The sequence below is a fragment of the Pseudopodoces humilis genome, chromosome 5 (genome assembly GCF_049639895.1).
Source record: "Pseudopodoces humilis isolate 2021_Gansu_Grassland_sample_001 chromosome 5, ASM4963989v1, whole genome shotgun sequence".
NCBI classification, from domain to species: domain Eukaryota; kingdom Metazoa; phylum Chordata; class Aves; order Passeriformes; family Paridae; genus Pseudopodoces; species Pseudopodoces humilis.
In genome coordinates this window covers 53700025-53718080 of record NC_142204.1, presented here as the reverse complement: position 1 = coordinate 53718080, position 18056 = coordinate 53700025, and the positions used below count along the sequence as shown (strand labels likewise).

The 18056-nt window shown below is 36.0% G+C and overlaps 1 protein-coding gene across 1 annotated transcript in view; it reads right to left on the bottom strand.

Annotated features, from left to right (window-relative positions):
• Window positions 1–251: 251 nt before the first annotated feature.
• MAPK11 (mitogen-activated protein kinase 11) overlaps window positions 252–18056 on the bottom strand; it is a 31105-nt gene continuing 13300 nt past the window's right edge. Inside the window, exons 3-12 of the mRNA XM_005519215.3 lie at window positions 17072–17130; window positions 15861–15972; window positions 13579–13608; window positions 13355–13402; window positions 10911–11025; window positions 10716–10787; window positions 9064–9143; window positions 6203–6281; window positions 4666–4839; window positions 252–1547 (exon numbers count right to left, since the gene is read on the bottom strand). Coding sequence (XP_005519272.1) covers window positions 1474–1547; window positions 4666–4839; window positions 6203–6281; window positions 9064–9143; window positions 10716–10787; window positions 10911–11025; window positions 13355–13402; window positions 13579–13608; window positions 15861–15972; window positions 17072–17130 — 843 coding nt within the window. The 3' untranslated portion in view covers window positions 252–1473. The remainder of the gene's footprint in view (window positions 1548–4665; window positions 4840–6202; window positions 6282–9063; window positions 9144–10715; window positions 10788–10910; window positions 11026–13354; window positions 13403–13578; window positions 13609–15860; window positions 15973–17071; window positions 17131–18056) is intronic.

Here is an 18056-nt window from a genome sequence, read left to right as displayed (position 1 = left end):
ATGCCTATTTCTATTTCTGAAAAAAATCAAAGTTCTTGGTCTTGATTTTTTGTTTTTGAATCTGTTTATTAAGAAAAAGCCTTTATTTTAACAAAGAAAATATACAGAGGAAAGCAAATGCAGTAGAATCCATTACTTTATATAACTGCTATACAGTTGAATATGACAAAAGTTTCAGAGAACCTAAATATTATAAAAAGCTACCGCCCAAATAAGACTCTGACTGAGCAAGAACAAGACACAAATTAAACATTAAACAGCTGTGAATCACAAGTGTGTAGAAAGACACAGCCAATACAATAGACGAGGCCTTGTGCCAAAAGGATGTTCCTGTTACAGCATTATGCATGCTATGTTCCTGTATACAGTATAATGGAGGAATCAGATAAATTTAATTCTTAAAAAATTATTGGTATTTGATGTATCCTGAAATTTTTTAATTAATTTTCCAACTTTTCAGAGTCAGAAAACCTTTAGAATTTTGCTTGGAAAGAAACTCCAATGAGAATGTGTCAAATTCTTGAATCTACTTGTTTTGTCACGTCTTCCAATAGCAGTTTTTAGATTACTTTCCCAAGGATTTTGTGAAGGAAAATAAGACAATGTGGAATATTTAATTCAAAGCTGTGAACTGAACTGAGCGCTCCTGCACTGCCATCTGTGACAGCCTTTGCTGAAGCTTGCAGAAGTCTACAGAATTCTGCTGCGGTACCTTCAAGGCACCTTCCTGTAAACCTAGGCAAACTCACCAACAGTCCAGCAATGGCATGGTGAGGAATACCATCGGGTAGTAAAACTGTCTCACAAAGGGGTATTGTGCAGATTAAAAAATACCTCTGGAAAATAATGAGAACAGACACATGAATGGCAAGAGAAGAGAAAGATTTATTTTTTTACTGACTTTCAACTGGTGTTAAGATTGCTTGAGAGACATCCAGTACATGTGTAGGACCACCACAGATATGACTACATATGCATATTCTGTCTATCTCACTACCACACCCTCTCTTCATAAAGGCACTAACTATAAATAGTACAAAAACAGACAGAAAAAATGCCACAAAAAAAAAAAAAAAAGATTGCTTGTATGGACTTCTTGTTTATGTTTGTATACATTCATGCTTTAAATGTACAATTTTAAAATTAATTTAAAAGGTCACCTTTATTTTGGCAATACAACTGATAAAATGAAACATGCAGAACACACAGCTTGACAGAACTCAGTGCATAATTTTGTCAGAATGAAGCAGTTCTTTACCACCCTTTTTGAATTGGGAATACATTCATATTACAAGGCAAAAAACCCCCCCACCCAAAACAGACAACATCTGGCTTCTGTTTAATGTATCTGTGTTTCCACATCTCCTCCAACATCTTTGGATAGTAAAATCTATGTCTGACCACAGGTTAAATTGTATGGTTATATTTTAACAGTCTTCATAGTGCAGCAAGGCAAGACAGAGCTGCCTGTATTCACTGTTCTATCTCCAGGCTGTCCATTTTTAAGTCAGGTGGTTTAAAGCTATTCACTTCTTCATAGGTAAGTTCTGTGGAGGGGGTGTAAGGAAGAGAGAAGAGTTAGATGATATTTTCTTCAAAAGAAAAAGATTCCAGACAAAACAGTTCTACAGATACACATGACTTGTAGTTTGTTTCCAGCCTTTTTAGCATCCAGATCCAAAACCAGACTGAATTCACTAGGAATCCTCCTCTTAACCTCAGATACAAATTAGATTCACAAACACTATTATTGTACAACATGACTGTCCCCTTCAACTAATTACTAAAACACACAGGCCCTGAAATGAAAACATCAATTATGCTGTCAGATGACCTGCCAAAATGATGTAATGAAAGACATTATGTAATGGAAAACGGAATATTTAAAAGAACCTAGATAGGTTTTAAAATGTACAATTTTAACTGTGGAGAACATTCTTTATCATCTCTCAGTCAGTTCAATTATATATCATTTGCAATTCTGTGCTAATTCCTTGGGATCCCATTTTTTTGCTGTTTTGGTTTGTTTTTTTTTAATGTGTTACTATAGCTGGCTTAATTTTACAGTACTCTGAAAAAAATTTTCTTTTTGTCTTAGAAGCATGTAACAGCTTTTATCAGGAAATTCTATATTCATCAATAACTAGAAACATGGGTTACTTGCTGTTTTACCCTGCTTTGGGAATAACCCTTTATCTTTTAATACTAATAGTCACGTCCTGTTTTCTGCCTTAGACATTAATGGAATATGTTCTCAGTGGATACCTTTTCCGTATTTTCTCAAATTAGATGCTGGTTTTTAAGGACCAAGTCCTGTTAGCACATGGTTAATTTCAGGTTATGGCATTACTTCATGTTCTGTTTTCCAAACAGTGATGTTTAAATCATATCAAACTCATGCCTGTTAGCTTGTTTATTAAGTAATTCTGTCTGAGACAGCTGCTATGCCTGCAAGCATACCAAGGAATCCTCTACATAGTATGTAAAAGATCTTGGGACTGAATCTTGCTTATGCTCTGGTTGTGTTATGTTGTACCACTGTGTACAGTGATGTGTGTACCAGTTTCAGTGAGGGATTTCTCTGAAGGAAATTCTGTGTGCAGAACACCAGGCATCGGAGGACTTGTTAGGTGACTTTGAGTGACTGACTTATGACTATTACATAGAATTACAGGCAGCCAGGGAGGAGCTACAGCTGACTGAACTTGGAGAAGCCAGTGTCCTCACAAATCGGACACCTGGAACTGCATTAGGAATTGTTCTCACTGGCTGCATGGTTTATGTTTATTAAGCTCTTTACACTTCTCACTGTAACTATCGTACTCAGCAGAGATATGTGCAACTGGAGCAACATCTAAGGAGAGAATGTATAGCATTCAGCTCTGAATAGCATACTCTTGGCCTCTGAAATTTTGAAATATTTTCTAACTGATTAAACATGTCAGTAAGAGATCTATCTATGATCTTGGGCTGCAAGCCTTAGCAGTGTGCAATGGAGGTCAAGAAAACTCTGAAGTGCATAATGTAGAGATCAGGCACCACTGGTATTTAACTTGAACAGAAAAAGAGCAGAAACATGCCATTGACATCTTGAGAAATTGGGTCAATATTTCATCAACACTACATCATCTTACTTAAATGTGGCACATGCTGTACTTGAAAATAAAACATTTATTCCCCAAGATAAAAATATGGCCAGAGGGAAGAAGGAAAAGAAGCAAACCCTGCTGTGCAAGTTTGGAGATTTTTGTCTCAGGACTTTTTTCAAACCTGAATAAAGAAGGAATTTGACTTGTAGTTCCATCAAAGTCAATGATGTAAAAAACGATACATGATAAATGCAGTGATAAATAATATGATACTGCCCTTCCAAGAGAATTCACCTTCATGTCTTCATTTCAGTTTAGAAAGTGTTAAGCTGTTAAGCTAAAATGGTTCCTGAAATAATTTCAATGGAATTTCATGACAAACAGAAATCCACTTCATGACTCAGAAATTGTGAAACTTTCCTGTTAAAGACTCAGGCAACTAAAAAAGCAGCAGAAGTAAAATCATCCACTCCTAAGTACAGCAGCAAATGCACAACAAGCAACATGTATGGGTGGTCCTGTAGGCTGCCAGGTTTTGCAACGGAGATGTGTACAGAGTAAGTGATGCCAGTCAATTCTCCTTGTTTGTCAGACCACTCAGCTTCTACAAAAGCCTTTCTAGGGCTCTAGGACATTGATTTATTGTAGAGAGAGCCATAACCCCACTATCATATTTCTTTAAGATACATTTGCTGTAGACAGCCTGCTTTCTCCCCTGTGATGCCCAGAATAAAACATGGCACAAGTGGATGGACATGAGTAAGAAATGAGAGTATTCTTCATCATAAACATAACCACTATGATAATAAATTTTTATTGAATCTTTGCTGAGTAAAAGTTACAGAAAATGCAAATAGAAACAAAAGGACATTTATTTTGTAGAAGACATATTTCATCTTAAGCCAGGGAAAGACTGTTATTGATAAACAGAAACAATTAGTTTTCTACATTAGTCTCAATTTAAAATCTCTAGTAAGGAATTTTTAGAATCATATGTCCTCATTAGACAGTGGTGAAATTGGACTGTACTTTTCAGTGTACTTGCAATCTAATGTTGTGCCACTTTACTTCCATGATACTGCAGTGCAATATGATTATGTTGCAAGCATCTCAAACAGGACCAATAGCATGGTGTAGTTATTAATCCCAATTCCTTTGCTATTGAAAAAATTATTAACAAAATACACATTTATGTGGACAATATTACTTTCCAGTCCTGATCAGAACTAAACCAGAATCCCAAGTAGTGTCACCTGCCCCAGGACAGTTACTTCAGCTGGGGGTCTGACCTAGAAAACTAAAAGCAAAACAGAATGTGTGATTACCTGGTAGCTAGCATAAGCTTTCAGTTAAGCTTTCACTGGTACAGGGAATCTAGTAAGGAGATGACAGAACGGAAGAGTGGGCAAAATCCAGAAAGCCTTTCTGCCTGTCTACTCCCACAAGCACCCATATGAACTTACCTTGTTTGCCTGAGGCTTAAAAGTTCAAATTCCTCTGGCTAGAAATGGAGGAAAACTGTTAAGTAAGGCTTTTTTCTGCTACATGTCTAAACTAGTGCATGCAGTTCTGATACCTTTCCATTCATCTATGGTTCGCTCCTTGTTCTCTATGGACTCGTCGTACAGCTCAGCCTCGGGTTCATCGTCTGGATCGTGATACTGTACAAAGTAGGGATGTGCAAGTGCTTCCGAGGCTGTGATCCTTTTATCACTGTCTAAAATAAGCATCTTCTCAAGAAGATCTACAGCTAAGGCAAAAACAGAAACACAGTTCAAAACTGGAAGAGACCATAAAAGGCAACTGTTTACACACAACCTATTCTCACTCACCTTAAATGCAATTAATGTTTCTTGCAAAATTTAGGCAATATAACAAGTACGTTTAGAAGATTTTGTACTGTGAGTACAAAAGAACTGAAGGAAGCTTCTGGTTTCCTTGTGGCATACACAAAGGTTCAATATAGTCAACTGGAGATCTGATTCACCTCTTCAGATATCCAAGGACATAATTCTAAAAAGATCCACGTATGCTTATAGGGTATTATCTTGTGTTGTGCATCGCGCGCTTAAGTTTGCACTAATCAGGACCAAGCTAAGTGACTTGTGAATAATAAAGTGTGAGATTACACTTCTAATATGCTGCACCAATGAAACAATCAGATGAAAACCCCAAAGCAACTTCACAGGACCTAGCATAAACAAAATGTGTTTGAAGTTGACATTTGAAGTATACTAGAAAGGAGAAAGAGTTGTATGGCTGAAATTAGGTCTTATGGAAATTTTACCATAACTATTTAAAATACTATTTTTTTTTACTGCTTTCATATAAGCATTGGCATTAATTTGCCTTTATGCTATTAATATGTAGCATGCTCTCATGTACTTCAGGCAAATAAATCCCATATTTTAATATTAAAGTGTTCTAAACTACTTGTAAGAATAAAATTTATATTAATACACAAAATGAATTCAATGCATTTTAACTCACAATACTACCCTATATTGTACACTTGATGGAACTGACCTGGTACTGCAGTGAGATGGTTCTGATGACTCAAGTGTCTCCTTTTTATGTCACAAGAAAATGTTTATAAAACATCTCTTTTTCACAGGCAGAACCAATTGATTACACTTTACAATTGTAAAGAAGTACAATTATACAGGATCAGATCAAAGGTCTGCCTCAGCCCAGTATTCTGTGTCCAACAATGGCTCATATCTTCCTAGGAAATAATACTCCAAAGGGTCACTCAAACAGCCATACTTCCTGGTATATTCTTCTGCTTGCCAGCAATTTACAGCTCATTGCCTTCCTGAGCCAAAAGTGATGTCTCTAATCTAGACCCCGTGACATTTTTATTTATTTCTGCTATGTACAGCTGACTTTTGCTTTTCATCCATGGACCATTTCCCTTTAGGAGGTTCCTGTAATCTCCATCAGAAACAAAAAGACACAGGCTTCATGAAAACAGTCTCAAGTTGAAAGGTTAAGCAATGCTTTTCTCACTGGTCTGATCATTGTTATATGGGAACATACAGCATGGAATTCAAGGAATGCTTGAGTTCCTATGTTAGTGAAAAATTTTATCTGTGTCAGTCTGACTTTCTTACCTAATGGATTGGCACCTCGAAACACTGCTTTCAAATCCTGTTGAGGCATATGTGGAAGAGATTCGATATATTTTCTTGCCTAGAAATAAGTCAATACACATACCGTATCCAGAGGGTTAAATATTGCTCAACAATAACCACATCAACTCTAAAAAACCAGACATTATTTTGATGTTTCTTATACATGGGAAATCCTCTTTACATAAAACCACATGTGTGACCTTGTTTCAAACACCTGCTCCTGTATACTGGACAATAAGCAAGGTATTTTTAAGCAGGCACATTTTGGTTTAAGGCTTGAGTGTTAGTACTTTAGTTTTCACCTGTGCTTTTACTGGTTCATTGCAGTATATCCCCAGGGAACACATGCATGTAATGCTCAATCAGAAACTGCACCCTAAATCATCTTTCAGTCACCCTCAGCAAAGTGGCATATTTCAACCTGCAGCCTTCCTTCCTCTCTCTTCTCTGGCGAGATGTAGCTTCACTAACCAAAGAACAAATTCTGATACTCCATGGGAACAGCTTTTCAGATGTTTAACAGAATTCAGACCTTGCCTTTTCACTGTGGCTGTGAAAGGCTCATCCAAACTGAGCTAGTAAAAGCCTGCCTGGATATAGGACCCACAAATGTCAGCCTGACACTACATGAACTAGGAATTTTTAGGCTGAGGTAGATAGGTTGGCAAGAGGTTGCATACTTGGATCAGAAAGAACAGGGAATTCTGAAAATGAATTGTCAAAAAAGAAGCAGGTGACTATTCCTTAAACCCATAAAAAACTTCAGCTGGTCTTTGGACAAATCCTAACCTTTTTAAAATGTGTTTGTCTTACACAAACGTCTCTCCACATTTAGCAGTCCTGTCAGGACACTATCTGCAGAAGGCTAACTAAGCATCCTTGGCCTATAGAAAACAGCAACTAATCAACAACTAATCCTAACATGACTGAACAAGATGCACTGAAAATTACCTCCAACCTTGCCCAGAAATCCTCTGAAAACAACACAGACCTATCAAAGTTAAATTACTAGGCTTTCCCCTCTGCTTATATACTCACACAGAAACCTGACCAAGAGAATCCCAATGTTTAAATTATTCTGAAATTCAATTACCATTTAAACTCATATTAATGTGAAACACTGACAAAGACCTCGGTATCTTGTGCTGAAACATCCAAGGAGGTTGATCTTTTAGTTTCCAGTTCTTTAATCCTGTACTTATAACTGAAAATAGACTTGGCATTTCAGCAAATCTCTGACATTGCTGTTACAGGAATGTTAAAAAATTGTCCATGTCTGCAAGCTGCATTAAGAAATACTTAAACAGTAAGGCCAAACTACATGATAAAGAAGAACTAGAATGAAGAAACTCCCTTGCAGCTGGAAATTACCTCCAAGCAAGGTATGCCTTCTCCTTTGACATTGCTCCTCTAATCAGGTAGCAGCAGCCCAGAGATAACGTAGCAGGACTCTTGTTCATTAACCTGGCTTTTGTGTTCTGCCTGTGCTCTAAAGGTACAATTAGCCCAAATAAAATAGTTTCAGGATTCCTGTACCTCACTGAGGTATGCTCTGAAACACAAGAAATTAGAAGAACAAAGCATGTACTATTTCCAGTAAGTATTTAGGGTGTTACTCCCACAATCAAAAAGCTCACTGGTTGTGGGTAAATAACACATTTGTATACACCACTGTGAATGTGTTACAGCAAAACCTGCAGGATCCTAATAACACATGAAGGGTACAAAAGGACCTGTGAGACTATACAAAGATCTATGTTTGAGACAGCATGGTCTGAGATTTGTTGGTTGATGCAGTGCCTGGCAAAAGGATGGATGCTTAGCTAGCCTCCTGCCCCAGCCATTCCTAGGTGCTGGGTACCCAAAAACTGGGACTGTCTATTGGCCTGTGATGATGAGGTTTCATTATGCTTGGACCTTCCAGAACTAAAGGGTTGCTCTGTCTCTCCTACTGCTCCTGCTTACTTAACCTGCTAGAGTATTCATTAGCAAGGTCAAAGGAAACCTGTCAATATACACACAAGCTGAGAAACAGCCATTAATATTAGTCTGAGGTGTATACAGAAGAGGTTTAAGAAAACAGCTGCAGCTCAGGAGGTATCTGTGTGCTGGTGTCTAGCTGAACTCTTACACTGTGCCCGTCACCTGTCTTTATCAAACAATACTACACCTCATTCCTTATCTGGCTATCCCCAGTTACTCTTACAATGAATCTTTTAAGTGTCACTTTAGCAGAGAAATTAAGTGGAAATTGTTCATTTTCTAGATAACTATTTTAAAGAAGGCACATGGAAAGTTAAAAAACCCACTCTTAACTACAAACATGAAGAAATTGGACCTCACACATTTAGAGAGATGAATAAAATTATTTTCAAATTATGGATCTAAATAGAGCACTCATGCAGAACATATTATTTGCTTCAGATACATCTCTGTCTAGAAGCCTTACAACAATGGAAAGCATAAAAATTACAGAGACATCAGGTTTAATAGCAACAATATAATGCTCTGAGCTGAGCACTGGTTTGAATTTTTTAAATTATATGAATAATTTAATTATAAGCCATTTAAAAGATCATCAGGAGTAATTTCTTAACTCTTCACAAAAACTGAGTACATGAGAACAAGTATGAAAATTTATCCAGGTGACACTCAAGGCATCTGGATGCCTCCAAAAGCATATCTTTAGAATGGTGGCATTCTAGCAGCAAAACCCAGATATCATTTTAAGGTATTCATCTCCAAATCAGAGTGTCTGTGTAACAAAAGCAGTGATATACAATGCCAGTTAGAGAAAGAATGACAGGAAGTCAGTTAACTAGATGAAGCTGTGAACTCACATGTTCTGATGATATCTTCTTCAGAAGTTCTGAACTGGGCGTGCCCACAACTTCCATTATTCTCTTTAGTTGATCAATATCTGCATAATTTCAGGGAAATAAACAGCACACCGTCCTTCTGGGTTTAAACAATTAATGAGCTTCCATGCATTTAACTAAGACACTTAAAACCATTCAGCAAGACAATTCCACCATGGCTCATGGAAGGGTATCAATTCATACCTGCTTAAGCCTAGTCCTGGAGTACCAAATTCTCTAATGTACTATATTAACTTGTTAGGTATGTCAGCTGCATGAAAAATATTACTTTTCTGTCCTAGTTCCCAATTTAATATATTCTTAAGCTTAATCTTAATAGCATATTTATGTTTCAGCGATCTGAGGGATTTCTGAAGATCAGTCTAATATGATACACAGCTCATAGGCCTAGATTACTAATCTAAAGATTGGCAAGTGAAAAATTCTCACTTGGTACCTTTAAAAATTTGTTTTATATAGGTCTCAAGATTAAAAACTTTGAAAATATTAATTTTTCATTGTCATCGTGGACCTGTAAATTATATCACATTTTTATAGAAACTCAAGATTATTTTACAGCTTTATTTAAATTGATATCATCATATAGTTGTAGACAGTATTTTATAACAACAAAAATATCTTATTTCTTGCAAACTAGGTATATTGATTTTCTAAAATACCACATATCATGTAATCAAACAGTCTGAGGACAGTCTTCTCCCAGTGATGGTGCACCTGAAGAATGCCTGTGGTTACAATAGAGACTAATGATGCTGAACACAACAGAAAGGCCAGTGGGGAGACTTGGTCTCAGCTCTCTTAAGATTATTTCAGGCAATTCTCATGTCATGATGCTTAGTATTAACAGAAGTGTTTGTTTTTTAAAGGGTTTCAGAGTAGCAACAAATGTCAATATTCAATAGAGAAGAATGTGCTTTTGTTTCTCATAATAAAAGGTTGATGTTTCTTCATTCCTTATTTTGTTTTTTTCTTCAGTTTTCTTTTACTATTTTACTGCTCTCCTCAGAAACGTCTCTTTTTTGCTCCTGCCAGCACAGGAAATGCCAATGGAAATCCCTGATGCTCCATCAGGGACCATGGCACAGTGCTGCAGAAAAGGGCTTTGTTGCTCCTGTGGCATTTCTGGAACTACTGGCTTCTTTTAATATAACAGGACACAACAGACCTATTAATTCACTTATTATTTAAAAGTTAACTCATTTGCATTTTCCGGAAATTTCAGCCTAAAAGGAGTTCTCGAAAGGAGTGTTTTGTTAAAAAAAATAGTACCTTTACTCAGCTTCAGTTTTAGCATATGTTATTTCAATAAGATCCACACATGGAAGAAATCTATCTTGTTGTAACTAAGTTATTATTTAAATACAGATACACAAAAGAATAAATGTAACTTTTTGTTGTTTAGGAACATCTGTTACTGGCTTTTATCCTACCAGTGGGTCTCACATTCAGTTGTCATTTTCACTGAACTGAAAGATTAGCAAATTGTTTATTCTTTTACAAGTTTGTTACCTCAAAACCATGTCCATAGAAACACTCAAGTCCTTAGGGGAAAAGAAGAGGAAGAATTAGAGAGTATTTTTTTAGTTGCACTTTAAGTTTTATATTAAGGATACAATCATTTCCTGGAAATAGAGCCTTTCCCTTCAATAGCTCTGCCATGATACATCCAACCGACCATATGTCAACTGCCAAAAAACAGAGACATAAATGTGCACAATGAATCAAAGAGATCCTTAAACACAGCTGCTTCTTGGTTTAAAAATATCACTACACCCAGCTGTAGCAAAACACAAGCCTTCACAGTTTACCTGTTTGATTGTAGTGCATCCAGTTTAACATAATTTCTGGAGCTCTGTACCATCTTGTTGCAACATATCCAGTCATTTCATCATCAGTTTGACGAGCTAAACCGAAGTCTAAAATCTACAGAATAAAAATAAAATAATATTTTTTAAAAAAACCTTTTACTTTTATTACAGGTCCTGATTTTCCCATTACTCATTTCTGAGTTTTCTGTAATCCCTCGCTACTGGTGAAGTAAAACATCAGCACTCTGCAGACAAGCTCATCTGCTCTCCCTGCTGTATCTATGCAGCCTCTGGTGCTGCATAAAGATATTTCCACTGCAATGAACCTGGCATTTTGTTCTCCAAGGCAGACTTTATACTTCGCCTTGAGTTCAGTTTTCCACTCACATTCATTTACTAAAAATAAACTGTATCGCTATAAAAAAAATGAAATACTATAACAACTCGGAGTGTTTGTGTAAAATGCTAACAGCAAGTGCCAGTGGCCATTTAAGACCAAATAAACTGATCACAAATCTGCTGAATTTCTGTTGTCTAATTTTCTTAGGCATTTACTCAAATCACATTATCCTGATGCTACTAGGAGAGAAACGGATATCCTGTCTAACAATGTAAATTTAAATAACAACCCATTTGTTTTCAGTAGAACTTGCCCACCAAAACAAACAAAGGAGCTCTGTTTATGTACACAGAGGCTTGACTGCAAAGTGCTCCCCTCCAGATGCTTTCCCTTGCTAAGTTTACATTGATGGGAAATTATTTCAACTGAACTTTCCCAGCTTGATTCTTTGCTTTCTGTTGTATTCTCTGGTTAGTCAATGTCCCACTAATTATGGACCCTTGCTCTAAGAGAGACTGCCTTGAAAGGGTACCATCTGAGCCTCAGTGTGTTAAGTCAGTCATCTGAGCTAGCCAGCACTCTTCACATAGAAATGTAACATCATTGAGTATCTCCTGTGATGAGATCCAGGATTATTTATTAAGCTGATGGCTAATCCTTTTCATAGGGAATAAGAAAATTTCAAGAGTATAATTCAAAATTTCTCAGTTATAATCCAATTAAAAGATATAAAAAGCCTAAAGAAAAATATTAAGATATAAATAATTAAGATCTTTACTTCCAATATAGTTTAAAAGCATAATTTATTTCTTAAGTAAGGGAAGAAAAATGCATGAGGCAAAAAAGAAAAAATAATGGCACAAAACTCAAACACTAATGCACTTATTTTTATAAAGATTTTGGCAATATTCATCCTCAACAGCTGATCCCTTCCATCAAATGTGGACACACACACACTTTCCTTTTTTTTTTTTTTTTTTGCTTCTATTTCCTTTTTGTTAGTACTTGGAAATATCTACTAGTTTGTCCTATTAAAAATAATTTGAGGAAGTAAAGCTATAAATATAAACAAAGCAGAGAGTAGTGTAACAAATGCTAGACAGGGAGGAGAGGTGTACAGATTTCATAATAATAGAAAAAAACAGTCTCCTTTACTTACAGTACAAAAATACAGTACACATTTTAGAGTACACGATCAAAGACAGATGACCCACAAAATTTCACAGATGCTGAACATACATGCATGAAGACATTAAAGAGATAATAATGAAACTTGCTGAGCATCTGCAAGTGTCACTAAATCAAACAGGAACTACAGTTTCTCACCACAGATCCGCATTAGTGCAAGAACCTAACTGCACTACTCTTACTCATTATTTTGATTTTTTGCTGATTTTGTGGTATTTGGAGTCTTTTCTTAAATCCCTTGCAGCTGGAATAAAGTGATTACATCAGAGTCTTAGAAACAGGAATAAAGATGTTTCTGGCTGTCATAGAGAAGTGTTTAACTTCTCATTCTTAAGCTTAAAGTCTTAGGAAGCTACAAGACATCGTTTCCTTCAGAGTCTCATGCTTACTATGTAGTATCATATCACACAGACACACCACAAGATGCATTTATATAGATGTGTACAACAAAATAGCATTTGGGAAGCAAGGATTATAGAGTTCTTTCTGGTTGGTCAGTTTTTTTTTTTTTGTTTCTCTTACTGCCTGTAACTGGTAATACTGGTATATATAATTTAATTTACCTTGTACGTTCTGTAGATACAAAAATGAAAATTGTTACAAGACTTCATCTATACATGGCAGATGCAGATACATGTCACAGGTCAGACTCTCAAGATATACTCAGTTAAGTACTCACTCAGGGGCCAAACTATTATCTATGTACCATCTGTGGGGTACATAGGGATTTGGCAAGATATTTTCATTCATATTAAATTAATGTTTGGGAGAAAACACATGTTCACTGGAAATGGGCAAGTAGCAAACAGTTGAAATTAATGGAACGAGCCATAAGAACGGTAACTAACATTTTCTTAGAAAACTGTCATCTTGAGAGTTTCTACAACACTCTTTGTTACAACAGCATGATACCCACCCTCAATTCACAGTCTTCATTTACAGCTAGGTTACTGGGCTTCAGGTCCTGTAGCAGAACACAGAGTTAGTCAAGTACTACTTCAACCTTTTAAAATATATTGTAACTATTTGTGTATATATATATATATATATATATATATGTATTTAAAATATATTGTAACACATTTGATGCACAGAGGGACACACTCCACTCATTTTCATTACCTCAAAGACTGAACTCACCCGATGGATGATTCCAGCTGAGTGAATATACTGTGAAACAAAACAAAACAAGGGTAAGATTTGAAATTGGAGATGAAGGGAGGTTGAAGCCACTTGTCTTATTTTTTGCTTCTGAGACTGACTGTTCTATATACAGAAAGTACTTATGTCAAGCCATGTTTTCAGATCAGAGGTATGTCAAACTTCAAAACCCCCCTGTTTTGTCTTACCCGGAATTGGGTATTTCAAGAAAGGTAACAATGAAATCTAGATTCTACCATGAAAGGCAGCACTTACAGTGATTCTTCTGTATAAAGACTCTTATCAACTTGGAATTTGTTCTAGCCTTCCCTGGGTGTCCATAGCCACTGTTCATTGGTCAGCTATTCATTGTTCATATCACTAGCTATTGGCTAGTGAAATCAGTGGCCTAGGGAGCAGCATGGTTGACTCCTACATGCTGTAAGTCACCTTCCCATACTGTGAACACTGATGTGGGTGAAAGCAGCCACACCTGTTCTCTGGGACAGGTTAGTGACCAAAATACCACCTAAGCCACAGCATTACTTCAGGTCCACTTTCAAAGTGGTATTTCAGCAGCTATTTTATGTCTCTGTTATTCTACATAAAACATTTAAAATAAAAAATTGAGAACCGCTTACTCTGTCCTCGCCTATCATCTTCTAGTTAGGATTAACAGCAAGTTTATCTATGATCTTATCAACCAGCATGAGGAGGGCCTTGAAAACCTTCTATTCTCCAGAGGTGAATTCACCTCTTTTAGGAGAAGGGGTTATACACAAAACCTGTATAGGAACTGGGAAAACTCAAAGAGAAAGCAAGGGCATTCTTCGTGTTCCAGACCTAAGAACTGTTTATCAGAAGGCAGTGTCACCTCTCAATGTTTCTCACAGCAGCTGCAAGCAGCTGAATGAACAGGAAGCCAAAACACTGCTATCAACAGAAGGAGCTGCATCCCTGCTCTGCTGAGACAACCACAGCAGCCCCTCCTGGTGCCATCAAGCAGTCATATACAGGATCAAATGTTCTTTGACTAATGAGACATGAGAATTTCATAAGAATTTCAATTCCAGAAGAGAGGAGCCACTAGCAACCCCTCCCCTTTGAAACATAGCCAAAAATGCACCTGAGTGCATTTCTGAAATTAAGATTCACTTAGAGCAGATTCTTACTATTATTTAGCTTTGACACAACTTAGACTTGTATTCAAAACCACAAGCAGGATAATTAATGCCAGAATCCATCTTCCTAAATAAGCTATTAACTCACATAAATGAGACAAAGCAATTAAGGGCTCAGTTGTACAATTTTTATTCACTGCAATCTGTACCTTAAGTGACAGAACCTGCATGCATGAATAAGAATTACTGTCTCAGGCACAAGGTGACTTGCTGAAAATCATGTAATAAGTATGTTTCAGAGCCAGTATTTACCATGGCTTGCTTTCAAACATATAATTATTTTTCATGTCTAAAATATCAATTACTGTTAAGTTAGCTAGTAAAAATGCTGACCTCTTTTCTGTTTGCTTATACCTCAAGAAAACCCATACTGGTCTAAGAAAAAGCTTAGCACCTAGTAATAGGAAGCATTACCTACACCTTCTGTTTATAGACACACGTTAAACATCAGCAAATTTACACATATTTTGATTCTTTTGGAGGAAAATTTTGATGTAGAGTCAATTGCCTGTGTTATTAAAGTGTATAAATTTTAACTGATACGATTAAAGGAAATAATGGCTTTACAAACAGACTAAATCCTAAGTGATTGTGTGCAGCATTGTACACTGCTGGGATAAATTTCTACTTTCAGGCATTTCCCAAAGGACCCAACTAACTTGGTTATCTCTTCACCCATGTGACACTCTCTACAAAAATCAGGACTGTGGTTTTTCAAACTGACTCATGTCTTTCAAAGCCCAAATGTAAGTTATTTTCCATTATTGTTCTTTACCCGCTTCACATTCTAAAGTATTTTTGAGATATTATCTAGCATGTTACTGTCCTGCAATAGGAACTGAAATAGACACTGATCTAAAATTAACTTTCAAGGGGAGTATTCACGTGTATTGTGCATGTAAACATTGGTAGGGTTGGGGGTTTATTTCTGGTTAGAAAAATTATCTGATAATTTCTGAAATGATTGCTACTATTTGCACACTTTTAAGACATTAAAAAAAAAAAAAAGTGTTTAAGTATGCTCATTGCGACCAACCAGTCCTTACATTTAGATTGCTGACTCATTACTACAACATTTAGGTTCTTGGACTCAGACTGTACCTTAAGACCTCGAAGTAACTGATAGACGAGAAACTGTATATGATCATCTGTTAACTTCTGGCACTTCACTATGTTATTCAGGTCAGCACCCATTAAATTTGTCACAAGATATCTGTGAAATTAAAGAAGTGAGGAAAAAAACAACACACAGTGGCAGAACATAAATTCTTTTCTAGAAGAGTATCCATACAGGCCATTTAGGTTCCTTTTCCACTGTCTACTAACACATTTTATATGCTTTAAATCAGCGATGAGATCTAATAATGTAATCACTGCTATGAAACTTAATATAATAAAAAAGAAAAATCCTTGCAGTATATTGGAAGCTTTTATCTCTGTTTTTTCCACACTACAGCAGTGATAAATGCAACATATATTTTGATGAAGAGGAAGCTTCACAAAACATCAAAGTGGAAGCCCGAGGCACCAAAACTACAGGACCTGCAAGGCCCTGGAATATCTGATGATAGAGGGTAATATTAGAGTGGTAGAAATAAGAGTGTTTTGTGTAACTTCCCTTTCTGTTCCCACTAGAAGTTTTCTTTTTTGACAAATTTTGCAGAAATATTGATTCTTTTCCAAATACAGTGCTGGAACAAAAGTATGTATCTGTCATACCCAATTCCCATTTTTGTAATTTTGCCCCAGATTCAAAGGGGTTTGGTCGCTAATTTCCACGGAGACAAAAACATGTTAATTACTATTTCTTCTGCTACAGTCTTTACTTAAGTGCTTATACAATTATGTAAACCAGAAGGAAATCAGCATAAATCATACGTTTGAGTCACATCAAAATATACCTAGTTTTAGGTTAGCCAGGACTCTAGCCTAAATTTAGCTTGTCTCAGTTAACTAACAGAATACTTTCCTGCACTCCTGAACTCTGCCATCTGTGTATGAACAAATAATCTACAGGTCACAAACACACAACTGAACTGAAAAAGTTTTAAGTTCATTGCCATTTATGCAGCATTAAATAATTTACCATATACCTTTATAGCTAATTTAAATAATTTAAATTTTCATTTAGAAAAGTACAAAAATTAAGTCCATCTCTCTGTCTCCTCTTTTATAGGAAAGTTGCAAAAAGATTTTTACAAAGCTGACTGTGGCTGAAAGTCTTTTAAGAATGTATGTTCTTTCTTTTTAAAACCAGAATGGTATTTACTTAGTTAGTAACTAGTCAGAATTATTTAAAAAAATTTACTTACACTTCGTTAAAGTTTTCTATTGATGTTGCAGGTGTAAAAACATCTAGCAGTCCTATAACCTGTAAAATGAAAGAAGGGGAAGGAAGTGACATTTCTACAAACCTGCAAAGCAACATGTAATTTGTATTGTCAATGCTCAGCATTTTTGGGATGAAACTTATAAAAATATGACATATGGTCATACTGAAAACTGACATAGTAGGTGATCTATAAAGGTATCACAACAGCCATCTTAATTACAATCTTAATTACAAAGAGTAAAAAAAAATAAAGGCAGAAAAAGTAATGTTTCATTACAGAAAAACTGACACATGCCTTATACAATTGTTAGACTTTAGATTATGCATGCTTTCATGAGTTTTCTTGGTCTGTTTTTGTTAACTTTTTTATCCTTTCTCTGGGATACTTTTCAATCAATCATATTTTATTCAGGCTTCAAGTTATCAAGCTACCTTTAAGCAAGAGGAGGCTCCACTGAAATCAATCATTTGCCACATAAACTCAGACCAGTACTCAGTCATGTGGGATCTGAAGGTCTACTGTCTTTCATTTAGCCATTACACTCTTGTCAATTTTAACAAGAGTAACCTGCCCTTAATTCTCAACAGAATCCACATTCAGTAAAAGCAGGTCTGAGGTGTGGAGTCTTTTTTTTTTCCTGGGCTGATTTTTCAATGTGTTTCAACACTAGTAATTAGAATACTTTTAGAATACTAGTAAATAGAATACTTTTATTGCTTTACTAGAGTACAATGACTTGTTTTGAGTTCCATTAACCTCACCTTCAAGATTTAATTAGCTATTTTTAAAATAAAAATGCAGCCTGTTACTGAAAGTTTCTGAAGTCCAGTGACTTCACTACATCTAAGGTGGCTAGGTCCAGGTATCTTGGGTAGCTAGACAGTTGCACACACCTTCTGGAAAAACTGAAATTAAGCCTATATTGTAAACTTTTGTAATGGAAATCCAAAAGGAAGAACTCACT